The 26898-nt window shown below is 48.5% G+C and overlaps 7 protein-coding genes across 7 annotated transcripts; 4 read left to right on the top strand and 3 right to left on the bottom strand.

Annotated features, from left to right (window-relative positions):
* Positions 1-612: 612 nt before the first annotated feature.
* N7462_001756 (telomere repeat binding factor family protein) lies at positions 613-3469 on the bottom strand (the record flags this gene model as incomplete). Its single annotated transcript, XM_057073482.1, has 3 exons — positions 613-667; positions 726-3144; positions 3343-3469. The coding sequence occupies 3 exons, from the start codon at positions 3467-3469 to the stop codon at positions 613-615; spliced, it is 2601 nt and encodes an 866-aa protein (XP_056937123.1).
* Positions 3470-4371: 902 nt separating this feature from the next.
* On the bottom strand, positions 4372-6088 carry N7462_001755 (TMEM165/GDT1 family protein; the record flags this gene model as incomplete). Its single annotated transcript, XM_057073481.1, has 3 exons — positions 4372-4439; positions 4496-5417; positions 5489-6088. The coding sequence occupies 3 exons, from the start codon at positions 6086-6088 to the stop codon at positions 4372-4374; spliced, it is 1590 nt and encodes a 529-aa protein (XP_056937122.1).
* A 2045-nt stretch (positions 6089-8133) lies between these two features.
* Positions 8134-9495, top strand: N7462_001754 (uncharacterized protein; the record flags this gene model as incomplete). Its single annotated transcript, XM_057073480.1, has 4 exons — positions 8134-8301; positions 8359-8488; positions 8544-8664; positions 8736-9495. 4 exons carry the CDS (start codon positions 8134-8136, stop codon positions 9493-9495), a joined length of 1179 nt encoding a protein of 392 aa, XP_056937121.1.
* Positions 9496-9652: 157 nt separating this feature from the next.
* N7462_001753 (Zn(II)2Cys6 transcription factor domain-containing protein) lies at positions 9653-11174 on the bottom strand (the record flags this gene model as incomplete). Its single annotated transcript, XM_057073479.1, has 2 exons — positions 9653-11098; positions 11160-11174. The coding sequence occupies 2 exons, from the start codon at positions 11172-11174 to the stop codon at positions 9653-9655; spliced, it is 1461 nt and encodes a 486-aa protein (XP_056937120.1).
* Positions 11175-15136: 3962 nt separating this feature from the next.
* On the top strand, positions 15137-17485 carry N7462_001752 (putative MFS transporter; the record flags this gene model as incomplete). The annotated part of the gene is made up of 4 exons (XM_057073478.1): positions 15137-15335; positions 15418-16506; positions 16556-17242; positions 17298-17485. The coding sequence occupies 4 exons, from the start codon at positions 15137-15139 to the stop codon at positions 17483-17485; spliced, it is 2163 nt and encodes a 720-aa protein (XP_056937119.1).
* Positions 17486-18301: 816 nt separating this feature from the next.
* Positions 18302-20292, top strand: N7462_001751 (putative MFS transporter; the record flags this gene model as incomplete). Its single annotated transcript, XM_057073477.1, has 8 exons — positions 18302-18538; positions 18600-18711; positions 18778-18995; positions 19045-19089; positions 19147-19489; positions 19563-19625; positions 19688-19892; positions 19941-20292. 8 exons carry the CDS (start codon positions 18302-18304, stop codon positions 20290-20292), a joined length of 1575 nt encoding a protein of 524 aa, XP_056937118.1.
* A 1483-nt stretch (positions 20293-21775) lies between these two features.
* On the top strand, positions 21776-25724 carry N7462_001750 (uncharacterized protein; the record flags this gene model as incomplete). Its single annotated transcript, XM_057073476.1, has 6 exons — positions 21776-22252; positions 22343-23085; positions 23133-23529; positions 23584-23708; positions 23769-23907; positions 23967-25724. 6 exons carry the CDS (start codon positions 21776-21778, stop codon positions 25722-25724), a joined length of 3639 nt encoding a protein of 1212 aa, XP_056937117.1.
* Positions 25725-26898: the final 1174 nt, after the last annotated feature.

Here is a 26898-nt window from a genome sequence, read left to right as displayed (position 1 = left end):
ACCTTCTTTGTCCTGTTATTCTTTGCTATATAGTGTACCCCCACCTCCCTCCGGGCATACAGAAATGATAAACCCTACGTATTTCACTGAAAGACGAGGGGGCCTCCTAATGCGCGATGGGCGATAGACAGGATTAGCTGGCCCGCAGGCCGGGCTCGGCGCTGGATGCCGTGGGAAAGTGGAATGATAGGGTTTGAATGATGAGGCCTATTATACATTCGTTACAGGTTCCAGGTGGAACTATGCTCTTAGAGAGTTAAGACTAGGCATTTGCTGCCTTCCGAATGGACTTCGAAATCCTTTTTCGGTATAAGAATGCGCCGTTGAAATAACTCAAGATCAACATGGATCATTGCATTATATTGTAGAAAGCTCACACCACGATTAAGCCTATGCATCTCGAGAGCGACAAAGTTGGTGGATGGGAGCAAAAGAACAGTAGCCCCGAAAAAAGCATATAAAGACATAGCTCATTGGTAAGACCTTCTGGCCCTGAAGGTGGCGTGGGGTAGCAATCAAATAGCAATCAAATAACCAAGCAAGAGGAGGGGGAATCATCGTCACATCGTTAGAAAAGCCCGAGAATAAGAAAGTGACCAGGGGCAATGGGAATTAATTCGAGACAGGTTTGATGTTATGGAAGCCGACGGGGATGGCTTCTCCATTCCTGCAGGCCTTCAAGTTAGCACTAGTTGACAAATCAATTAAGCAGCATGTCTTCTTACCGGATGCATCTGTTCACGATTGTTCGTGCCTTGTCTTTGAGATTGACTTGTGTCCGATGAGTCAACAAGGGACCACCTTCCGACTCCGGGCAGATGTCATCCGCACGCTTGATCGCCGCCCACCCTGTTCCGTGTCTCGTAGCGAGAAAAATGAGACGGTCTTCTTCGGCTTGCGTCCACCGCCCTCCGCCCCCGCGAGCTATGGCCCCGGTACCAATGTGGTCAGCCCATCTGGACGATGATGGAGGGGGTGCATAATCATGAGCAACAGCGGGTGCCGGGGGCGAAGCAACCTGGGTTGACACCTGAGGAGCCGATCTCCGGTGGTCGCTTGCTTGTGTCCGCTGCGTTATCTCGACAGACACGTTATCCTCAACCCGCGGTCTCTTTTCGGTTGGGCGAGCCTGCGGTGGCTTTTGAGCTCTCCGCTCGGCAACATTATGAATGGCGGTGTCCTGGGTGAACGCGTCGTCATCACTCCCCTCGTCCTCGGAATCCACGCGCCCTCGTTTTCTGGAGGCCAATTGATCGGGCGGAGCGCGGGGCGTCTCCGCGTTTGGAGCGTCCGGCGAGAAGATCACTCTAGAAGCATTTGGCTGGCGATCGAAAATTGTACGACGCGGGCTGGCCCGAGTTCGACTGGCTTGCGGAGAGTCGAAGTATCGGCCTCGTTGGGGGGAAACAAGGTACCTGCCTGCATTATGGCTGACTCGATTGATTCGTTCGGAGCCCTCGGGACTGGCCGATACTTCGATCTCACTTGGTGGGCCGAAGATCAAGGCCTCGTCAATGGGATTTACTGCGGGGCTGTCACCCTGAGTGTTTTTGTATGGCCTGGGAGTCAACTGCTGGGGCTCAGGCTCGGGCTCAGGAGTACCAGCAATCTCAGTGCGGCCTGCAGTGATGCTGGTCTCACGGGGAACATGATAGCCTCTTCTGTTCGCCTCCGGCGTTGCGGCTTGGAGTTCCGATACGGCCTGAGCTGCGGGAGAACTGAGATGATGGGAGTCACGATCAGAGTCACGTCGGGCTCTTAAGAATTCAGCAAATTCATCCATCTCTTCCCGAAGAGACTGTCGCTTCTTCCTTTTCTCTTTATTCTGGCCGGCTGGCGATGAGCTATGAGCGAGGCTACCCTCTTGAACACGTGGTGGAAGAGTTACCCGACGACTCTGCACGGAAGACCTGACAGCAGCACTACGTTCTCGAGGAGCACTCTGGTTCCCGTGAATTTGAGCCGGAGAGAACACTGTTCTGGATTGCTCTGGTGTGCTAACAATATGATCGCTAGATACGGCGGTCTCGTTGTTTGAATCGATAAATTGTTCCTGGAGATTTTTTTGGGCGACAAGATTATCGCTTTCATGGATTTGGTTCTCAATTTTGTCCACAAGGGAGTCGTGGATATCACTAAAACTTGGCATCGCCAATAGCTGCTGGTTGACCTCTTTGTCTCTGGCGTGGACGAATCGTGCTGTGCGAAGACAGAATCGCTGCCAGGGAAAAACAGCTTTCAGGCCCTGTATATTAGCAGCGCCATCATCGTCGAAAAGATATGTCTCTAGCTCGCTGACTAGATCACTGACATCATCCTGGAAATTGTCAGGTAGACATCCATTCTCGTCTTCGAAAGTAGGAGCAAGCTTGAATCCTCGAAGCGAGCCAGGGTCGATGGGAGAGTCATCGGCGTCTTCCAGGGCGAGCTCGTCGTAAAAAACCCCCTTCAGGATAGCGGCGGGGTCGAAGCCCTTTTCCCCTTGGCATCTCTCCAGCTCAGTGATGAAGTATTGAGTACGAATCTCGAGCGCCAATTCGAAGGTCGGTTTAACAGCAACACTAAACCCAGGTTGCAAGGATTGGCTCTTCTTGACAAATTTGTCCATAAAGGGCAAAGGAAAGTGTTTCTCCAGAGTTTCTATAACCTGGCGAGGTGTTTGGGAGCCGGAGCTGGCCAATATCACATCAAGGGCCAGGCGAGCACAATTGGCTTTCTGCAAGATCGGAATCGGACTCCATACTTTATCCTCATCGCCTAAAGTCACACTGGGAATCATGGTTTTGACTCGTGCGACATCAATGAAGGCTTGGTTTCCGAACACTTTCATGATGTCTACCAACTTCTTCAAGGAACGCTTGAGCCGCTTGCTGACCGTGTTCATCGGGTTGGCAATGAGCTTCACTGCCTCGACAATGCCTTTAGGATCCGAGGAGCCGGTGCCGACCAGGTCCAGAACACGCGATGCAGCTTGTTGAAGGTCTTGCACTTCATCAACCATATCAACGGGGTCAAGTGCCCCATCTTCAGAGTCAGAATCATGCGGCAAAAACGTTGTCCCTGAAATGTTAGTGTTGCCTTCCTCATTGCTGGGAGCATCAGGAACTCGCGAGGCAGGCGATTGCTCAATCACCGGGGCAAGGGCTGCGAAAGGTCAGAAAGTGCTATCTATTGCAACAGATCGATATCGAAATAAGATGGAAGCTTTTGATTGAGAAAAAAGAAAGAAAAGAATGGGCAATGGATCATAACAATTGATGCATCGACTGTTATAGTCTTCATGGATAACGAGTGATTGTCTGCAAATGGAAATTCAATCATGAAAGCAGATTCACCACTCACACTTGGTCGGCAATCTTCCGTTCTCCGCATTTTTCAAAGGGCCTCGCTCCTGCACCGAATCCTCGAGTTCCCGGCTTTGGCTTCGGGTCACTCGACGCTGAGGCATGGATCTCACAGCACGCGCCATCTGAGGCGGTGTACCGAGTAGTCCTGTTGGAGTCACACGTTATGATTGGTTTGGAACAAACGCGGTCCCAGGGCGCTCCCAAGATGATCGGTTATCGTAAACACAACCCGAAACTTCTCAAATTGAAGGGAGAATGAAGGTGAGTACAAAAATCAATTCACGGGACGATGTATCAAAGAAAAATGGGAAGGCAAGAACGCGATTAGGGGTTATGGGGTAAGCACTCGGCCAACAAGCTGGAATATGGTTGATCCGACAAGGCTAACCGTTTTTGACTATTAAAAACAAAGAACATGTGACCTGTAATATTCTGGCCTGCAATACAAGGCAAAACCCTAAACCCTAATCAATACAGTCTTATAATTGGTTGGTATCCATCAATTAGTAAGCGGGGTGAGTACCGGGGGTGGGGTATGTCCCAAACATGTAACACTCTTGAAGGGAGTTGATGGCTGCGCTGCCGAAGAGAGCTGATCTCGAATAGATCTCGGTAGACCGCTTCACTAAGCTTCTCTGGATGTATTACCAAGTGAAGCAAGAAATGGCCATATTACCCGTTACAATATTGTGATAAGGCTGTATATTGTCATCCACTCAACTCCCGAAACCTTTCCACACGTTGCGTACGTGTCCTACACTAGGTATAGCCCGAGGCTGCTATTGCTTACCGATGCGTTGCACCAACATCGCCGTGTCAAATGGACAGCTCAATTACCACAAAAAAGCGAAATATCTAGATATAGATTATTCCAGTTGGACATTATACATCAATTGCAATAAATTATATCATTATTATAGAGATATCCCGCAGGACATTTCCGACTTTTACACCCAGGTTGAGTAAACAGGCCTAATCGCCTAGAAACACATTAAGACACATCGATTGAAAATACTCTGCCCCCTTAGTAAAGAGCTTCTATCATGTAAATGACGCCAAACACCAAGAATGCCGTAGCACCACCCAAAGTCACTGTTGCACTGTTAGCGTTGGAATGAATGACGACTGGATAGATTTTGAATACATACCAACACGCAGACTGACACGACCGGCGATGGCTCGTCCACCAATGACAGCGGCCGCGGTACAGATCGCATGGCCGGTAATCGCGCCAACAGTCACCCACCAGTAATCTTGACCGGCAGCCATGGCGATAGTGGCGATTTGACTGCGGTCACCCCATTCACCAAGAAAAGTCATGGCAAAGGTTTGCACCCATGCGGGACTGAGAAGCAGAGAGAAGAGATTGCTGATCCCCACCATAAAGTCATTCAAGCGACGCTGGGGGTGGGGAGACGATCCACGAGACGAAGAGGAGGAAATACTCTCTGGAGGTGAAGGCAAGCGGTTGGCTGAGCCGCGCGACTTAGGACGACCACCGACGCGACCAGCCTCCAAGGAGTGAGGGGTGATAGAGGAGCGACGACGACCCATGCGCAACTGCTCTTGCTCTTTCTCCTCAAGCTCCATCTCAACTTCACGCATTTCCTCGCCCACACCCTCATCCGGAGACATCTCGAGGCCTTCCTTGCCCATCTTCGCACCAAAAATGAGAAAAAGAACCGCAGCCATGAGCTTTGTGACAGATTTGGGAATCAGAGTGGGAACGGCGTGACCAAGGATGGCAGACAGGACAGTCATGACAGCCAAAGCACAGAAGGCAGAGGAAAAAACAACTAGGCGGGGATGTCTCATTGCCATCAAGGCAGCGACGAGGAAGGTCTTGTCACCAATTTCTGATACAATGATCATGGTGAACGCGAAAATAAGAGAGTGGAGTCCATCGCCGTCGTCGAGGGAGGTTGAGGTTTTCTCGTAGGTGGAACTGGCATGTGAGCCCGACGAGGAGCCAGCTGAGCCATGGCCGATGGCCAAAGGGTCGTCCTTGGCCTGAGAAGGCGACTTAGGGTGCGGGATATCGTGAGGAGTGTCCGGAAGATCGGCCGGTTTCTAAGGTTGCACGGTCAGCTGCTATCATTTTCAAAAAAAAAAAAAGGGCCGTGGAACAGAAGAAATCGCACCTCCAACATTCCAAGGCTTCCTGCACCCTCCGCAGTCCGGCTACCACTTCCACTTGTCGCGTCGATGTCGGATGGCAGTGTTTGTTTCTCGCTCTGCGGCAGCGGCAGCGCCTCCTTGGGACTTCCGGGGACCTTCTCTGCATACTGATTCTCTTTTCCTTTCTCTGAAACGCCACCCTCGGTGCCCCTGGTGCCTTCCTTGGGGCCCGACCGGTTCGGGTCATCCATCACGCCACCGTTGGAATGCGGGATCATTTTCCCTTCCTCCGTGTTGAGATGCTGAGACGAAGGGATCTTCGTCTCGAATTTTGTCGAGACAAGGTCTATTTCATCGCTGCCTTTGTTGCTCTTGCGGTCACGCTCGGCATTAGTCTCTACCCAAGGGCCTGCATGCGGTCTGCCGTCTTTGCCGTCCACAGGGACGTCCAGCGACCCTTTGGCGACATTACTGGAGGCGATTGAGTCTGGATCGATGTAGCGGGAACCGAGATCGGATGACGATATTTGGACACTTGAGGGAGTCGCTTGTTTGATGTCTGCCGATGCAGCTGTGATGGCAGGAAGGAGAAGGAGTATGGAAGAGGACAAGTGGAGTTTCATGGTGAAGAGGAAGAGCGGCGAGTAGCGTGAAAAACGAGTGGCACGACTGTATTTCCCGGTCGAATTGGTGAAATGAACGACGATTCCTGGCTTTCCCAAACGAAGCCCAACAGCCTAGATTGTTTCGGTCGAAGTTGGAAAAAAGACACGCAGGTCGTTTGACCGTTTGACACCGAGGAGCGCGGTTGACGCGAGAAGATTTTATTTTGGCCACTCCCTGATTGGATATGCAAACAGAAACAGGACAAAAGCAATATTAAGATCGTTTATTGCAGAAAAAGAAACATAAAGAAGAGAAAGACGGTTGTTGGAAATGAAGCTGTTGTGTTCCTGCTTTCTGCAAAGGGGGCGATTCCACGTGACACCCCCACCGCAAGCGGTCGCAATGCTAATCTACCCATGTTGATTGACTGCTTGTTGCGGGAGGTTACAAGGGTCTCGCCAGGGCCGACAAGGGCAATCCTGTAAAGTCTAAGGTTCGAGAACCCGAGTCTGTAAAGTTGGCTGACTGACTCTCTCCATAGATTCGAATGCATAGACTAATATATCTCTTAGTGACAGTGGTTTAGAGTTTGAGCGTTCAGTTAAAACACGAGTCTTGAATAGAGATATCTATACGGTTTTTCTTGATTGGAATTATTTTTGTGTTCTTTTCGTCATGCTTAGTACAGCAATCGACCTTCCATGGTTCTCTCATGCTGTGCAATCCCATGTAAAGTGCCTACAGGGATCAATCTGTATTGGAGATAAAGAGACAAGTTGACCATTGGAGAGTTTGGGATGTCAACTCTGGCTTTTCTATGGCGTAGCTCATTTCGCTTGAGAGGCATATCGCACTTAAGAAGGTGGCCTGTTCTAGTAACAGTTTGATTGGAAAAATAACCTCCTTTCTAGAAGGTACAAGTGCCAATATGTTGAAGTCAGTGGAGCCGAGTTTTATACTTTGCAGTAATGAGATTCAACATACTAGACAATTGAGCTGATATTTCGGATGGCTGGGTTGGATTACCAAGGACACGCATATAAAGGGACTTACTGGCCCTTCACCAAGAAGCTTATCGTCCTGAGAAGAGAGGCTGGTCCGGAAACTAAATTCTTCTAGACTGCCGCATCAGAATACCAGTGGCCCGACAAAAACCTCGGGTCGGTTCTCAAAAAACATATGCGCTGGTTCGATGCACTATCTGTGCATTTTTATGACGATCCAGGGTGTGGTATTCCATATAGCTATGATCATCGCTCAGGGGTGGTATCGAAGCACTGATCTGGTATCTTACGCCGGACGCTGAACATCGCTACTTGGATGAGTTTGTCAGGGCAAAGTTAAAGCGAGGTCACGTATAACGCTAACTACGGATTTATTAAGAAGAACCCAGTTGTTGACAAGGACACCTGCAGCTTCAGGGGTGATTTCGTTGATTGTGGCTATGCCTTCATCTGGAATTGTGTTTGGTCATACAACGAAGCCCAAAATCTATGCTGGGGTCCCAAGGCAGTGAAAATTGTAATAGACAACCCAATATGGGGTATGTGGCTCCAGGGTTCTCAAGGCAGTGATTTTGCGGGTTAGAGAAATACTCCAGAAGGATTAAATCGATACTCTGGGAGAGGTTGAGATACTTTAATTATCACTGACTGCGCCCCTAGGACATACTTGTTTCCCCATTTGGAACAAGTAGGATTGGAACTAGACCAAAATTGGCAAAGAACTGAATCTGTATCGATTAGTGTGAGTTGGGTAACTCGGATATGATTTGTCCAACCGTGAAGAGGCAGGGGGCCAAATAATAGGCGGCCCCAAAGCGGGGCAATACAGACGGCAGGCATGATTTCAGCGGACAATAATCAATGAAATACACTCAATCATGAAGAAATTATAGCGTTGATTGGTCCAATTATGGAACACTTGCCAAATCTACATTTGCGAACACGGTCTACCACAGCCCCAAGCGCTGGGCTATAAAGAGGTCTTCATTGCTTCGCTTTGCAATGTTTTCTTTTAATTCAACTCTTATTCCTTCTTCAACCATATATTGCTCTATAAAATGTCAAACACGGCTGATCTGACTGCGACCTTGACATCTGTTCTGTCTAACCTCCCGCCCCCGGAGAAGATTCAAGATGCCGAGCGTATGCAGCTCTATGGAATAATAAGTCAGCTCCAAGCGGCTTTAGAGCCACCTCAGGTGGCGATTCAGAGGTTTTGCTTCTCGGTATGCTATTTCCGTATGTTGAAATCTGCACGTCTAACTAATTGTTTGATTGGTTAGCACTATGGTATTGTTGTTATTCGGGTCGCTCAAGGCATGGGAATTTTCGACGCATTTAGTCAATCCAAAAATGCGGAGATGACTTTAAATGAACTTTCTTTGCAAACTAAAGGCGATGAAGTGCTTTTAAGTAAGCGATCATATCTTTATCAATACTATGTCACTCTATTGACTTCGCTATTCAGAACGTGTCATGCGGTTCCTTTGCTCCCACCAGATCTTCCAAGAAACTGAAAACCAGACATATCGGCCATTACCATTGGGAATGGCATTCGGATCGGTAGCTGGAGATATGATCAAACACTTGTAAGAGCTTTGACGCTGTCTTGATTATTCCACTTCCAAGTCATGCAAAAATTCTAATTCTCCTCATTTAGCCATACAAATATGCAGGTCACCGCGAAGTTATTCGACTATTTCGAGTCTAAAGGATATAAGAATCCAGAGAATTCCGAGGATGCACCTTTCCAATTCGCCTACAACACTAGCGATCATTATTTCAAGTGGCTTCAAAAACATCCTGCTGCCCAACAGTCTTTCAATACGGTGATGACGACGAGTCAAAGCCATCGTGGCGAAGATTGGTTCAAAATCTATCCAGTGACAGAAAAGCTCAATGTTTCGCCGGATCAAATCTTGCTCGTTGATATTGGTGGAGGCGTGGGTCATGACCTTATCGCTTTCAAGAAGCAGTTCCCGGAACTACCGGGCAAACTTGCTCTCCAAGACCTTCCACAAGTGATTGATACAATCAAAGAGCCCCTGTCAGGTGACATTTGCGTAACTCCGCATGATATGTTCAAGCCCCAGCCGATTCGGGGTGCTAAGGCGTATTACATGCGAACAGTGTTACATGATTTTCCGGATAAGCAAGCCCTGGAAGCCCTTGCTCATATTCGTGAAGCTATGGCGGAGGACTCTGTTCTGTTGATACATGAACACACGCTTCCGGAAGGATCCAATATTCCACCTCTAGCAGCAACACTTGATCTGCATATGATGGAGATATTTTCATCCCTGGAACGGACTGAAGAGCAATGGACTAATTTGCTCAAGAAAGCAGGATTCCGGACAGTCCATGTCTGGAAAGCTCCCCCGGGTGGTCAATCCAGTGCTGTGTTTGAAGCTACTTTGTAATGAAACGGACAACATTCATTGGTGAGCCTAGCGTGCAGGTGGGTTTTTGCGTTGGCGTGGTATAGTGGTGAGAATCTGTGGATGATGAAATTATTGATAGAGTCAGAATCAATCAATACCTTCTAAGTGTGGCGGATATTTTTTTGACTACTCTAATCTAAGGGCTGAGGATTTTTGCGGCACGAATCGAGGGCCAATTAATAGCCTGTGGCGTTGAAATCAGCGTTTCGGAAAGAAAGCGATCCAGTTCTTTCTCCGCCTGCTGATCGATCAACGACAAGGTATCTCGGGTTTCCTTGCCCTGCAGTTCTCCCTTCATAATTTTCAAGGCTAATGAGGCCACAAAATTGGAATTAATAAGTCCTTCCACATGCGGCCATGAAAACAGAGTGTCGATTGCCCGCAACCGAATCATATATTGCGGGCATTTTGATGCTACCACATAAAGGCTAGGGACGACACCACAGTCGAGAGTGACTGTGGAACGTTCTGGAAATTTTGACATGAAATTTTCGCAGGCTTCAAGCAGCTTCACATATTCGGGAGTGAAACTGTCCGGTATCGGGCCGTCAAGGAGACAAGTCTTTATACTAAGCAATTGACCATCACATTGAAGTTGAAGAACTTCCAGTCCTTGCTTTTCCACATAGTCGAATTCATGATATAAATGATCATAATAACGTTGAATCCGTTCCTTCAGCCGGAGGTAACCGGAAATGAGGCGCTGTTGGTTCTCAAACAATTCCTGATAATCAGCTTCAACCTGAGAGCGAGAGAGCAACCAACACTTAGTAAGAAATGGAACACCCATAGCCAACATGTTGTTAATGGACTGATGGGCATATTGCTGTCCCTGCCTTGTGAAAGGAAAACATGCATCAAGACAATCGTGCTTCCGCTCATTACGGAAGGAAAGGAACGGTCTGCCCTCCCCGAAGAGAGCAGATTCGAAATTTAGCCGCTGGAATATCTGCACCAAGCAATTCTGCAGGGAGCCCTCATGATGCACAGTCAGAAAGTTATATTGATCTCCCGCCTCTTCTATGATCGTGAGACCACCGCGCAAATGTATGAAGGCATGGTCATACCGCCCGAGAAGCAGGTCGGAGAGAAGGAAAAGGAGGCAGCAGAGCAACAATACTTCGCGAAACTGGGGGTCATTGGAAGTCGAGCGATTCTGGAGTAAGGAGTATGCTCTAGAGGCCTGTTCGAGGGCAAAACGATGACGCGATTTGCCTAGGTTTTCCCCCAATAGGCGCATCCGATGATGATCGGAGTCTTCGTGGATGGCACCAAACATAGTCGCGGCATGATAAACAGCGCGGTCGATACGGCTCATCTGCATGGCGAGCTTTTGCCAGAGTGGCAAGTGGAAGAATGTTGCCAGACCAGGAATTGAGCAGCGTGTGAAGTATGAAAAGCACCGAGTCTCGTCCGTGGTTGTGACCCAGCCTAATTGGTCTCCGAGATTTGGGATGATGTCGACAGGGAGCACTGTGCCGCTCAAGCGAGATATGTCGTACCCATCGCATTTACGACCAGTGGACTTGCAATTATTGCATACACCGGGTGTCTCATCACATTTGATGTGACGGGTACTGCGCTGTGGATTAGTCCATGGTCGTGCCTTCCACCCTGTGACTGTGCACTCCTCCGATACTTACCGACATGTCCGACATCCCTTCAATGAGCGCGACGTGATATTTCTCCGGCGTTTCTTCATTTCATGGTCTTTCATTTCATAGATGAATAGGCCAAGATACGAGGTCCGAGGTAAAGGAGGTGGCACGGCTGATGCAGTTTGACTGGAGAAGGTTAGGAGGTGGGGGCGGACCATCTAGCCATTTAGAACCTTGATTTCTGTTCCTCAAATGACTATACGAAGCGCCCAGATTGCTTTTGGTGTTATTCTCTATGGATCAAATTATGGTATGGCTCGATTTCGATGCCCTAAGAAATAAGTGTCGAAAATTTTCCAATTGAGGGCACGTTTGTATACCGTTAATTTTCATCCCACAGCTACAGGGGCCATACAAAAAATGGTAACGTAATACGGACATTGGGCGGTCGGGAATATTTTCCACCCCCTATTCCGCCTCTATAGTATAGTAATTCATGACTCCGGATTGAACTGGGGTCAGAGGTCCGCTGTCTGCGAAATAGGAACGCCTCTAAGGGTTGATGAAGAGAAGACTGAGAGAACACCCAGTGATAGTAGTAGAAAAGAAAGGACGTCTTGGTTGCTATATACAGCAGGGCAGCCTTACATATTACAGCTTTCTGTCACACTCGCTACAGTAGTTCCCGCCCGAGGCCACTTGTCCAGTACAATATATAAGCAAAAAAACGTCGCGTAGGCCTTCTACTACTACTGTCAATACGGAACATACGGCTATACTCAAGCACCTAAATCGCGATACGCGTCTTCTTATACTGACACTATGCGAGCAAGGCCTTTCATATATACAAATTGCCAACAAGATCGGTGCCACAATGCGCTAGGTAAATTACGAGTAACAGAAAGCTACACGTCCCAAGGGCCGTGATCGCAAGCGTAAACTTTCCGAAAATCTATTGTATGATATTATCACTTGGATATGTGCTCCATTTGATAATCGTTGCAAGGCCGTGTTTCAGATAGTTGCTGAACTAGAGCTTCCTATTTGCGGTAAAACACTCCAGAGTGCGCTTTATAAACGTGGTATAGCAGCGGTTCCAGCAACTCAGGAACTACCACTTGATCCTAGATATACTCAAGGATATCAACGTTGCAAAAGCGTTTACGTTGGGTATAGGCTTATCAATATTAGATAGTTAATAATTAGAGATGTCATTTATTTTTACAAATAAAGCTTGGATAAAATCTAGATAGTGCGATCTAGGAGCTACCTAGATTCCTCTCTATATAACATATTTCACTAGCGAACCGCGCACACTAGCGAGTCGCTAGTGAAATACCTTATACCATTACTGCTAGGATCGCTTTAGTCGGCGATCTAGCTGATGCTTTTGGGTATTATAGTAATCTCACACAAGTAGGTGGCATGCGACACAACAATAGTATCTAAGACTTGATTTTTCTTGATTTAGGAACGAATTATATTATCTGACTACTATAATATATTAATCGCGTTAGCGCTAGTCAGGCTTCATAATTCACGGCTGTTTATCACGCTATTGATCACATTTAAAACAGCAAAAGCCTTAAAGAAATACCAAAATGAAGATTTACGTCTATCGTATAATCCCTCGAATTTGGAAAAAATAGGTCCTTGCTTTGTTATTAAATAGGATTATACCGAATCTTGTACAAGATATGGCTCTTTCTCATATCGCTCAAATATCGCAAGAAATACTAGATCGTCTACAGAAACGGTAAGCTTGTCAACCACTCGATTCACCAGATCTTATTCTTAAGAATGTTCAGGATTATATGAAGACCTGAACCGATACATTCTGCACATGACGGTATCTATATAAAGCGATTCTAGATGATAAGAGGAAGAAGTGTAGGAAATAAGTGTGGAGAGAAGCGCCCATCAACCATGTAAGAATCCTAGTTGATTCATGGCTTAGGCGTGTACAGCAAGTCAGTGAAGGGGGAGGGGGAGCAACAAAGTACTAGATCAGTTGTAATCAATGCCAGCAGAAAGCAGTTACAGGATTCGGTCACGATTTCTTAATCAGGGTCCTGTAATAGACCCATAAGCACATGAATCGAAAGGATTTCGTTATAAGATAATCAGAATTCGTAGTCAATATTTCACCAAACAAGTTAAGTCCTATGTACGTAAGATGGGGTGAGCTACCAGGTCAACTTCAACGAAGTTGTTGGGTGGGTTGTTTCCGTGCCGTGCCGAGCCTTGCCCCTAAGCCATCCGACCGGTCGGTACTTGATGATTTCGACAGTGGAATCGGTATATATACGTAGTCAATTTGTTCTTCGACTATGAGATGAACCTGACATTTTATAAGAGACATGCAGACCAAGCCAACGAAAATGGTTAAGACCCCCGACCGGTTTGGCCAGCGAAACCGTGTCCGGCCATTAAAACCAACGGCGGTAGCAGCGCTTTCCCATCCCTTATGACCATGCATGGTGACATCCAACTAATGTTTCTGGACCCCGCATATGGCTGACCTGGTTGTCTCGTTACAAAGAGATATGACAGGGGTCTAAAAAGGGGAGATTATATCGTCCACTAGATGCGCAGCTCAGGTGCGAGCCCCTGGCCAAGCGAAAGCTGGGATCGTATATCCTAGAATCAAGGACTTAGCGACCGTTCTATACCGCGACCATATACAACGTCATCAACAGGATGGGCACATTGGTGCGGAGCTAGTGAAACAAAGTTGACTTTTGGACACTCCCACGACACAGGGGCCTTTCCCCGCGATGTCAGGATGCATGATGACGGCAGACAGTGTCGGAAGGAGTCAGCTGAGGGGGATTGGGCAGAATCATCTGAGCCGAGTATGGCCTATTGGGAAGCTATGAAAGGAGACCATGGTCACAGCCATCGCGTGCTTTGGCGCCCTTGGGTGTTGAGCAACACATACCAACCGGACTCTGAGGCGCTCGATAGAGGGGGCTGGGTAACAATGTCTCAGGAATGGGTCGCACGCACAGGCTGCGGGTTGGCCTTCTCAGGTTTGTTGGGCCCCGTACACTGAGCGCATATTTTGGCTTTGCGATCGCATTATCTTGCATCGAGCCCAGTGGGTCTTGCCCGTTCACCGGCCAGTGAGAATACCTAACGCTGCCACACAGCGTCCTTGTCTAGGCAAGTTTCGCCGAAAACGTTGTGGATGTGGTCGGCTGAGTATGGGATGCTCCCGGATAACCATACCCCTTGTCGACACCGGGCCTAAAAATGTGGTAAGAGATAGAAGGTAGAAGAATCTTCAATTCGGGCGAAGGGTATAATTATGGACAAGGATCCAACAAATCGGCTGCACTGATCGACCGTTGGCGTGTCCGGCGGGTACAAATGAGTGAACGGGAGAACAAGTCACGAAGTTAGTCTTTCGGCGCCTCACCGCTTCGCCTGCCGCCCCCGGCTTTGACCACATGGAGTGTCGATCATCTTTTTGCGCCTTCAACCTATGATAGCTTGACGTCCATTAACGGCCCTATTTATGGTCTTTGCCCTTCAAGGACCCGACTGAACCTCTTTGACTGCTTGTCATCCTTCCAACTCTTTGTTGTTTCTACCGCACCCAAGCTATGTCCTGGAGCGTTACCCATCAGTTGCCGCTGCTTGGATTCTATCGTAAGCGGTAATTCAGACCACGACCTGTCCATCATTCACTCTGCGCCTGGCAGCGGACCCATATTCTCCCCAAACCAGAGAATATTGATATCCATTTCAATCGATCTAGGATACCCTCCGGGTATCTGGCTACCTTATCGTGGGTTGTACTCGAGCTTTTGATCCGGTCTGTTACAGACAGACAGAGAAAGGTGCCATTGCCTCCAAAGAATTCTCCCCATCACCGTTTCATGATGTTATGCCAGAAAGTAGCATGCTTCCTGGTCAAAGAATTTAACTGATTCCAAGCTCTAGCATATCACGCGTCGAGCTACATATCGAGCTACATATTCCATCCTACTACAAACATCTTATCGTGATTGTTGACTATGGATTCGCCCGAGGAATCTCCGCCATTTACAAAGGCTGAGACTAGTAATGGATCTGATGGTACTAAAAAATCAGGACTCCCAGGATGGAGACGGTTCTTTGGAGAGAAAACGAAGGAGGACACCCAGAATGAAGGAAACTATCGTGCGAAATCTACACTGGGCATTCTTAGCGACAAGCAGACGGATGAAGTACCTGGTGAGTGCGAGTAATAGTGAAAGACAAGATATTATTTTTAGGAAGAGGTCAACTGATTCATGATCTCGTTTCCTTTACATAGGCACGATTCTTCTTCTCTCCTCGAACCGCAACGAGCCTCTGGGAATGAGACATCAACCCCAGCGGATGTCGACTTCGTCTATTCCTTCCACAAATCCCCCATCCCGCTCCTCCTCTCGGACCGCACCTCCTCCACAGAAGAAGCGAACAGCTGATGGACAAATCGTCCTCGATCCACAACCAGACGACTCCGTGAATGATCCACTCAACTGGCCTGTATGGCAACGAGATGCGGCGCTACTGTCACTTGGATTCTATTGCTTGATGGGCGGAGGTATGACCACTATTTTGGCCGCCGGCTTCGACAATGTCGCCAAAACCTACGATGTCACCAAGCAAGACGTTGCTTACACAACTGGTTTGTACATGATGGGCCTTGGCATCGGCTCTGTCATCATGTCTCCCACAGCGATTTTGTTTGGAAAGCGACCTGTCTATCTAATGGGAGCAGTGCTGTTTATTCTCTCGGGAATCTGGTGTGCGCTGTCTCCTAATTATCCCAGCCTGGTAGTCGCACGCATTTTCCAGGGAATTGCCGTGAGCCCAGTGGAGTGTCTTCCGTCCGCAACAATTGCAGAGATCTATTTCCTGCACGAAAGAGCATACCGCGTGGGCGTCTATACCTTGCTGCTTCTAGGTGGAAAGAATCTGGTCCCGCTAGCCAGCGCTGCTGTCATTGGCAGCTTGGGTTGGCGATGGGTTTTTTGGATCGTTTCTATAATTGTTGGTGGCTGTATGGTCTTACTTTTCTTCTTCGTTCCAGAGACCTTTTGGGATCGTACACCTCGTCCTCGGCGCCATCACAAGCGCCCGCATATGGTCCGCACCGTGTCTGATCTTGTATCGCATGGCTTTCGGGGTCGACGCCCCCATCTGCAGGTCCCAGATTCTTCTGCTGAAGTGAATGAACCTGAAGAGCTGCTCCCATCACCGAGGAAGGAGAAGCATGCCCACTTTGGAATCCCTGATGAAACAGGAACCGAGATGGCAAACCCACATCAGGCGGAGGCTGATAATCACCATGAAAAAGTGGAGCGTTCTACTGGTGACCAGATAGTGGATGCACCGTCCACACCGGTAGCAGAGCATGGTGATAGACATATTATTCACCCATCTCCAGCACTCCTTACACCATTGAGTCCCACTCAACTGGAAGCAGGACTTAGTCCGACTTTCTCCCCCTGCCCGCAGCGAATCCCATTCCCCGGGAGCACAACTAAGTTCTAGTCTGCAATACACAAATCGACTCCGTGAGCGTCCAAAGGTTCCATACCTTCAGTTACTTAAGGTTTGGAACGGGCGGATTGCACGAGATAAGTGGATAAAGATTGCCATTCGACCGTTCATTCTGTTTGCTTATCCGTCGGTTCTTTGGTCAACTGTGGTTTACTCTCTGTCTGTTGGTTGGTTGATTGTACTTTCGGAGTCTGTTGCAGTCATTTATGAAAGTTCTGAGCACTACGGCTTCACGGCCCTACAGACCGGATTGATCTACATTTCTCCGTTCGTGGGCGGCTTACTTGGGACCGCTGTCGCAGGGAAGGTATCAGATATCGTTGCCCGTTTTTTAACAAAGCGGAACGGTGGTATATATGAGCCCGAGTTTCGTCTGGTGATGGCCATTCCTATCGCACTGTCCACAGTGATTGGACTGATGGGCTTTGGCTGGAGTGCCCAGCTGCGTGATGCATGGATAGTGCCTACCATCTTTTTTGGTATGATTTCTTTCGGGTGCTGTCTTGGTAGCACTACCGCTATCACATTCTGTGTGGATAGCTATCGCCAGTACGCCGGAGAAGCGCTGGTCACACTGAACTTTAGCAAGAGTATGTCCGACCCCCTTGATTTGATTACGATCAACTTCCCTAACATATGTGGCAGACGTGTTGCACGGCCTCATTTTCTCTCTATTCATTGTAGATTGGCTTGAATCCGATGGTTCTCGGACGGTGTTCCTGGCTATTGGTGGTATTCAACTATTTTGCCTGCTAATGACGATCCCCATGTACATATATGGCAAACGAGCGCGTATGTGGACTGTGCGTAAGCGCTTGATGGAGCGTTTCTGATCTGCATTTTTTTTTATATTGCATATAAAGATGTGGCATGAGATGCATGAGAGATGACAGACACCATTGGCTTTTTTTCTCTTGTTATTTTTCTCAGTTTGACATTATAATTTATCAAATGGATGATTATAAGACATCAGGTCTCCACCCCCGATCATAGCTACTGACTGTATTTCTTCACCGTAGCCCAAACTTATTTGCTAAGGCGTTCGATAGTACCGGGAACGAACGGAAGGAAACTTGCGGACATCGCCAAGTGGAGTTTTTGGATCGGCAATGCCATGTGGTCTACTCTGTACACAGCTTAAATCTTCAGCTAATAATAAAAATTCGGACTCCATTTATCATGAGGGGAAAGCTGAAACCGAGAAAAAAAAAAAAAGCTAAACTCGAAGACAAGCTGTGAGACCCTCTAAAATCGCTTGGCATTGATCTTTCAATTCACCGACGTTGCACCGAATGAAGAGCTAGACCATAAAAGTGTTCCGTTATCTCTCTTCAGGTTAATGCACCGGTCTCAACCATCTAATCAGATAAAGGCCCCGCTCTGCTAAGCTTCCTAAGTCTCTCATCGGTGTCCACATTTACGTATTTTGTTGGAGACGTGCTGGATTCGGGGTTCATCCTCCGATATAAGATCATCGGACGATGCCCGTTATCTGATCCCGAGCCCCACCGTTGAGTATATTTTGCCTTTTCTTGGGGTTCTTAGTTTCTCGAGGCGCTCTTTATAAACAGGATGCTGCCCTCATCACCCCAGCTAATTTTTGCCGGAGCCTCTGGAGTTTAGAAGATCTTGACCAGGCAATTACTCTCATGGCAACCAAGGAGATTATCTCAAAGTCGGCGCTAGATGTCACGACGGAAACTGGGGCTCAGAATTTGCGCAGCTCATCCAGCTCCAATGTCTGTTCGACAGGCGAGCCTGAGGATGACAAGAAGCCGCCTCCCTTGGTAGCGAAGCTTTTTGCGGTGCTTCTGATCTCATGTATCAGCTTCGGCTCACACTGGAGCTCGGGCGTCACAGGAGCGATGAAGAGCACAATCAAAAAGGTATGAGTTGAAGGTCCAATATGCATAACTAGAAGGCTAAGCCGCAGGACCTTGTTCACAGCAAATGCATATAAACAATGTTCAGTTCTCCCTTCTCGAAGCAAGTGAAGATTTCATGGCCACAGTGCTTCTAATTCCCAGCGGTTTCGTGACGGATCGTGTTGGAGGCGCCGGTATGCTCTCCAAGCCATAAGCCCCCTCTACTCTTTGCAAAATTGGCTGATAGACGATGGCTTCAGAGATGATCGTGTATGGAAACATTGTTTATACCGTCGGCTCGATCCTAGTCGCTGCTGCTACCACCGTTCGGTCGTTCAACTTTATGATTGGAGGTCGAGTGGTTTTGGCCCTCGGGGATATTGCTACACAGATTGCACAATATAAAATGTTCTCTTCGTGGTTTGCTCCAAGCAATGGCTTCGCATCCACATTGGGCTTTGAATTGGCCATCGGGAAGGTATGACCCATGATTGAGAGATGCAGGATGCAATAAACTGACGGTTTAGATTGGTGGATTTGTGGGAAAATCCACAGCCAATATTATTGCCAAGGTTCGTTAATACTGACAAGAAAGTGATCCCATGTTCCAGTGTTGAGTCCTATCGCAGAAAACCGGAAACTTCGCCTGGGTCTTTTGGACATCTGTTTTCATGAATCTGTTCACCAACGCGGCAACTGTCGTGTTCTGGTTCTTCAACCAGTACAGCAATCGACACTTCCGGGGACGACATGACACGGCAACGAAAGAACACCTCACGGAGAAAAATAGAAAGTTTGAATTCCAAAAGGTTTTCGAGCTGCCATGGATGTTCTGGGCCATCATGGCTTTCTCTTTGTTTCAAACCAGCACAGCAAGCATCTTTAGTCAAAATGCAACGGAACTGGCAGAACAGCGATTTGAGGTCGATGACATTCAGGCAGGATGGTATAGCTCGTTGTCACAGTATGCGGGTATGCGTTTGAAAAAAAAAAGAAAGAAAAAATATTTCAAGGGATCCTGGGATGTGCTAACATGACCACCTAGGATTCTTCATTGTTCCGTGTCTCGGTATATTCATTGATATCTTAGGACATCGGGCTTCTGTAAGTAAGTATAAACCCTGACAATGGCTTGTAGCACTCTCATGATTGCTAAACTTTGACTACCAGTGTTTACCTGTGGTCTTGGAATGATGCTGAGTATGGTTCTCCTGAATTTCGCTACCTCCAAGGCAGGTACCGGGGCGTCCTTTGGCATCTATGCTATCGCGATGTCATTTGGCCCAACGTCCATTATTGATGGCATCCGCACAACTCTTTGGCACCAATCCGTCTTTGGATCTGCATATTCGCTCAAGGTCACTATGAATAATGCGTAAGTTATTTCCCAATGCTATAAAGCGGTCACTCATGTATGTTCCAGTATGAGTATCATCATCCGTATCATCACCGGGGCCCTGCAGGACGCAGACGACAACTCCTATCGTCGGGTGATCCAGGTCTACCTTTTTCTCGCCACGGCGTCTCTGGTTGTCGGCGCGGCACTGCTGATCGGCTCGTTCATGACAAATAATCTGGCACCATTGCAATGGACTCGGAAAAAACGATTCACTACTGGCATGGAAATCATCGAGGCTAATAAGGAGCGAAGCCTGGTGTTACATGCTCCCCGCACGCGGAGAGTGTCTCTCGCCTGCTTTGGAGCGTTACTACTTCTGATAGCTGGGGGATGGGTAGCATATATTTGGGGCGCCGTGACTGGGCATAATTCGTAAACGAAAGCGAACGCCCAGTGATCTGGTATTAATGATTTGATCATTTGAGGGATTGAATTTTCCATCTAGAATCAACACGTGAGAGGGTCATGCTGCCACTGTGGACACTTTACTATGTACAGGGCCAGCGCGTGTACCTGGATGAAAACCTTCAGTTGATAGGCGATTAGACTTGCATGTACAGGTACATCAAGTGGGGGGAATCGAACCCTTAGCTCCAAGCTTAATTCGATGACTGTTGATGTATCGGTACATACCAAGCCAAAATTCCTTTAGCGGATGTTGCCACCGCCACCGCGTCAGGCTCGGCGTGCGCCACCGCTTTAACCCAGCTAATAGAGACCGAGCTCTGTCCACAACTGTAAACCGACAGACCCTCTCTCTGACGCAATGGCGGAGGTACGATGTTGGATGGTGTTGTACAAATTGTTAAATCGGCGACATCAATCTCGCCACTGACTGCAGGGGCGTTCGGATATCGTTCATCATTGGGGGAAAAGCACCCGCATTTAGTTCGACAATGCTGACTGGTTCATGGATCGGAAGCCTCAGCCCTCAATAGCCCTCACTGGAGATGTGGTTGCTCCATCCTCTCCACTTGCAGCAATTGTGTGGTGGATATTCGAGGGTGCCTGGGGATCCCTCGAATCGTGAGGCGGGTTGTTTAGTGGCCTGAGGCTGCCACAGGGTCACTGGATCTGAGCGGTCTGCTTTGATTGGCGTCGCGCCGATGATCTCCTTTCTTCTACCCCGTTCAGCAGCTTCGACGCGCTCAGGGCTTGTTGATCGTCCGTCCCCCTCCCATGGCAGGCATGGCGAAGACCAATGCGATGCTATCTAACTGCAGCTTGTGGACGGTCCGTTTTCAAAGGAGGGGCCCGCCCGGCAAGCTGATGAAGCGGTGGGGAACAGGGTGCACAACCGATCGAGTCACATTGCGAGAACCCAAAGGTTTCTCCATCTCACTAATCAGATCGGCTGGACTTCTTCTCCCTCACTGGTGATTGCTGCTCAATGCCTTGGTCAGCCCCGTCCCCACCTGACACTTTCAAGATCCTGGAACTCGCTGTGCGTTGCGGCCAAAATCCCCCTTCTCCCGCAGTCCCTTGGTTCTGGTGATTACTTGCGCCTCCCTTTCCTATTCTCGTGCGAGCAAGTGGGGGGTGTGTCCTGGATCTATTCACTTTTTCTCTCCCTCGCTGTGGCCCTCCAACGACAGATATTCTTTCCGACTACTCAATGACTGAGCGTCTTGCGCTCCTCAGGGCCACCATTCAACACTCCTCGAGCATTTACCTCGATCTTTTTTTTCACACTGGACATCATCTTCACGCCTCCTCCACACGGCCTCACAGTTCACGTTGCGCATATCGAAGGATTGCGACAGTGCCTAGCGAGAACGCCTCCACTGCGCTCAATCTTTGAATCTGGAGTTGAAGGATGCGTGATTGCCTCCTTGTTCCTCCAGAATCAGCGGTAAACCATGGAGGCTATCCCTGGGGGGCAACAGCGCAGCAAACATGTCGTGGACCGCAGAGTGAGAGAGCTCCATCGCTATTACCAGCCGGCTGGTCCGAGTGGTTTGGTCCCGTCCTGGTTACCGACAGGTGACGAGATACCATCAACCCATACTCCCTCTTCAGGCACCACAACTACCCCTCCCGATACTGAAGGATCAGAAAAAGCAAATAGCAGCACAACTTCTCGTCCATCCACAGCATTTGGTCCGGAGACGCTGGTGTTGGGCTCTTCCAACAATACCCTGACCTCATTTGCGCAGCTGGCTGCCTTGCGCCTGAACGTCGAGCGCGCATTCATCTGCGTCCTCGACCGAGACAAGCAATATATTCTCGCTGAAGCCACAAGATCTATCAACTTGAATGATCCCTCTCTGCATGACCATAAGGATGAACTTTGGGTTGGTTGTACGGGAAGCCACAAGGCATGGACGTTGTGTCAGGTAAGCCCTAATAATGTGCTAAAGACTGGATGCCCTCCATCCCAGTCTCATCTGTATACACCGTGCTCAACAGATCAAAACTTTCGATAGGAAACTGTTGCCTTGCCTCCCTCTGATCGTGAAGCCGCCCACTATGAACACCTCATTGTGAATGACTTGAAAGAAAGCGAACGATTCAAGTATCTATCCTTTGTGGAGAACGAGCCATTTTTTCGATTTTATGCCGGTACGCCGTTAACAACGGACAATGACATCAACTTGGGATGTTTCTTCGTTCTCGACACCTCGCCCCGCAAGGGGCTGACATCGCTGGAGAAGGACACATTGGGATCTTTGTCCATGCTTGTGATGGACTATCTCAAAGTCTGTCGACAAGCCTCCGAGGGTCGACGGGCTGCTCGGATTTCCAAGGGGCTCAGTTTCTTCGTGGAGGGCAGCTCAAGCTTCATAGATAGTGTGGACCCGTCACGAGCCGACAGCTGCGTCCCACACTCTGCAACACCACCCTTGAGCAATAATCGCATCAGCGTGTCAACGGGTTCTCGTGGTAGTCACAGCCACAGTACTGGTCACTTTTCGCAAGAAGCTTCTCACAGCCCACCGAATGATCGGTCCCTCAGCAACGACGGGCGATCTGTGGGCTCTGGCGCTTCTGCTACCTCCGAGTCTAAACTCGACACCAGCACATCGGGTGGGATGAGCTCTTTGCCTGAGTGGATCACCAGCAGCAACCGTGACCGACTCCCCCGGATGACTCTCATGGGAATTCGTGGTGCTTTCGCCGAGCTGCAAACTTACTCCGTGAAAGTCTTGATCTCAGTAGCGATGGGGGCGTCATTTTTTTCGAAGCCAATAATGCGCCTATGATGGATGGCGATAGTGGAAGTGATTTATCAGGGAGTGATACAGGTGGACCCGCTACAGTCCTCTCGATGTCGACTGTGGACGAGCCGTTTTCCCCGCGAGCAGGATCAATGGCTAGCTGCCCGGCTGCCAATTTGGATCGATCCTTCCTACGCTTAATGCTGCGGCGTTACCCACGGGGCAAGCTTTGGTCATTTCACCAAGATGGACTTATTTCGACATCGGATGACGATGACCGAGAGCCTCAGGCCAACGGCTCACCTGCCGCAAATACCAATCGGTCTTTTCCTGGTGCTCCGCCGATAGATCTTGTGAAGCCTATAGGGAAGCGGATGAAGGCAGCAGAGAATTCTGTGCTGAATCAATTTTTCCCTGGTGCCACTCAGATAATTTTTGTGCCTTTGTGGAATGCTGTGAGCTCCCAGTGGTTTGCTGGGTGCTTCTGCTGGACTACTGTCGAGACACAGGTCTTTAGCTCGTCTGTTGAATTGAGCTCTGTCCTCGGATTTGGATCTTCCGTCATGGCTGAATACAGCCGAGTGGAATCACTCATTGCTGATAGACAGAAAGGTGATTTCATTGGAAGTATCTCGTGAGTTAATCCACTGAACAAACCTGTCAATACTTCGCAAAACTTACCGTTGTTCTTTAGACATGAACTTCGAAGCCCATTGCACGGAATTCTAGCCGCAGCCGAGTTCCTGAATGGCACGAATCTCAATGAATTTCAAGATTCGTTGCTTGAAACAATCAACGCCTGCGGCAGGACTCTTCTCGATACTATGAATCAGGTACTGGACTTCAGCAAAGTGGTTTCACTTGAAAGAACATGGCGTTCGATGAAGCGAAGAAGGGAAACTCCCTTGATTTCAAAGGCACGGATAAGCTGGCGTCTCACCTGGACTCATACGTTGTGACAGATTTAGCTATTCTGGCTGAGGAAGTCGTGGAGGGCATTTGTCTGGGTCATGCTTACGGTCAAAACTCGACCGCGGCTGCCGATTTACCGGTTCTCTTGCCGCAGCGATCGTCGAAGCCACACAGCCGGTCAAATGTAGATGTGGTCATCGATATCGCCCACCGTGACTGGGTTTACCGCACACAGCCAGGTGCTTTACGCCGGATTATCATGAATCTTTTCGGAAACGCGATGAAATATACCGATTCAGGTAGCGTTACCCTAAGGCTCGACGCGTCATGTCACTCTGATGGTCGTTCTCGACGTCAGGGATTAGAGGACATGGTAGTTTTAACAGTGACGGATACCGGTCGAGGCATTTCAGAAGAATTCCTTCGCGGACGGCTATATACCCCGTTTGCCCAAGAAGATTCTCTTGCAGTTGGAACTGGCTTGGGTTTGTCGATCGTCCGTAGCCTAGTCAAGGCCTTGAACGGAAATATTCGCATTCGCAGTCGTCCTGGAGAAGGCACCATCGTGCGTGTTGCGCTCCCCCTCGCAAGACCGGTGGGCGAGGAGAGTCCTCCTGTCGAGCCCCATACCCATGAAACGCAGCAGAGCGAAACTCTGACGCAAACTCTCCTATTGAGAGAGGGATATCCTGGCAAGCGAGCTGCCATCTGGGGCGCCGATCCTGCGACTATTGCTGAAAATTCTACATGGGCAGAGATAGCAAAATATATGACAGAATGGTTTGGTATTGAGATTTTTGGGTGGCCTTGCCTCTTACCTCTCGACATTCTTCTAGTTCATGAATCTGATCTTCCAGAATTGCGCAACACCGGCTTCTCGGCAACTTTGCCTTCCCTTCTCATTCTCTGCCACAAATCAGTCGACTATAGCATGGCACGATCTGAGTGGCTACCTCTTGCATCGTCAGTTGACATAATCCGGCGACCATGTGGGCCCCATAAGTTGGCCCGCAGTATTTTGAAGTGCCTACAAAATTCCCAGTCGACAGTTGTCACTCCTTCATTGGTTTTGAAAGACCCGATGGACATGCCCATTCGAAGCGCTGGCCATTCCTCGACTGCCACTTCTCCGATCCATGATTCACACGTCGCCTCTCCTGTTATTCCAGATGTCGCATCGGAGCAACTCGTCAGCACTGATCCACTTGCCCGCACGGAACTTGCCCCAAACGCACCATCGGTCATCACCGCATCGCCTGACGCGATTCTTACCGCCCCCTTACCAGCACCATTGACCGAAGGCAGCATTGATGCATCCAGACATGCACGAGTCCTCGTTGTTGATGATAATCGAATTAATCTCAATCTCATGATGACATTCATGAAGAAACGCAGCCTGACCCATTTTGCTGCCGCAGAGAATGGCAAGCTAGCTGTTGAGGCAGTGGAACAGGCACCATGTCACTTTGATATCATTTTCATGGACATGTCTATGCCTGTTATGAACGGATTTGAAGCTACTCGCGCAATTCGATCACTAGAGAGAGAGCGAGATAGCATCGGATCGACAATCATTATCGCCTTGACCGGGTTGAGCAGCTCGCGTGATGAATCGGAGGCCCTCGCATCCGGTGTAGATCTATTCCTGACCAAGCCCGTGTCTTTCCGAGAAGTTTCACGTCTTCTTGATGAGTGGGAAAAGGATGGACTGAAAGATGAACGGAAGCCAAACTTATGAAATATATCTTGACGGTTGTTTGAATTAGCTTGCTACTATTTCTGCATCCTTTATTTTCAAGCGCCGATCCATCATCTCCGGTCGTTTGCTTCGCCCCCCCCCTACTCCTTACCTCACTGGTTCTATTTTTCCCATATTGAATTCTGGGCTTTCCCTCACGAACTTGGGGTTCAGCCCTCTGATTGGCGATTATTTTTGACCATACATTATAACATTGTCATCATAGTGTTCGCAGACACTAGGTTTTAAGATACCCGTTCTTGCTCTGCTGTCCTCACTAACCCTCTCTCTGCCTCTACGTTTTTATGATTTTCCTTTCCGTGCTTGGTGAATTGCATAATGGTCGTTAGCGGGATACACGGAAAGCTTCGGCTGGAGTTTTTGTTTCTTTCAATACTTTCCTGCTTGGTGGCATGATTTCAGATATAATATGGCATATGTCAATTACAGTCTAGCCGTCTCCTGGCTTTTTCGCCACTGATGGCGTGGTATGAACTACTCTGCATCGTAATCCATGGATACGTGATAGAAAGGATATACTTGAATGGCATTCCCATGATGATATTTAATAATGCCGAAACTTCCCACGGTTATTCTGTAAATCCATTACAGCGTAGAAAACAAGAGGCCCGGCATTCATGTGTCATCAGCAATTATCTCGGTAATATCAAAATGTGGAAATTGTCTCCCATGTCCTAATCAATGAACTCCTCACTAAGTGTCAGGCTATACCATCGGGACCTAGTGGGTCTGCTGGATGTTGCTCCTTGAAGAGAGAGAGACAAAGTTTTTTGGCTTCCTTCCGGCCGACTCAAATAATACATGCCAGAAGGGGTAGGTAGTACCGAAAACGTAGAATCTCCCAGACACCACCTTGTAAATTATATTCGCTCTCGTATATACCACCATCCCACCATTGCCAATATCCCCTTGGAAAATTCGAGGCAGGTGATTCGTGAGTTCTTGCAATCGGTGATTATTCCACTTGCAAAATCTAAGGTTCTTAAGAATATGGCACATTTCAGCTCTTATTCAGAGATAGAGACATTGTTTTATGTTTAGGAATAAAGCTAGCTCCTTTAGATCCCATAGGACATCTACAGAAACGACTCGATCGGTAATTCATGAAACTTCTACCTGAACTCTCCTAAGCGGACCCCGTTGGTCGATAACG

The sequence above is a fragment of the Penicillium macrosclerotiorum genome (assembly GCF_028827735.1).
Source record: "Penicillium macrosclerotiorum strain IBT 26536 chromosome Unknown utg000002l_segment0_segment0, whole genome shotgun sequence".
Taxonomy (NCBI): domain Eukaryota; kingdom Fungi; phylum Ascomycota; class Eurotiomycetes; order Eurotiales; family Aspergillaceae; genus Penicillium; species Penicillium macrosclerotiorum.
Note: the sequence above shows the minus strand (reverse complement) of the source record. Positions and strands in the feature narration are given on the sequence as shown.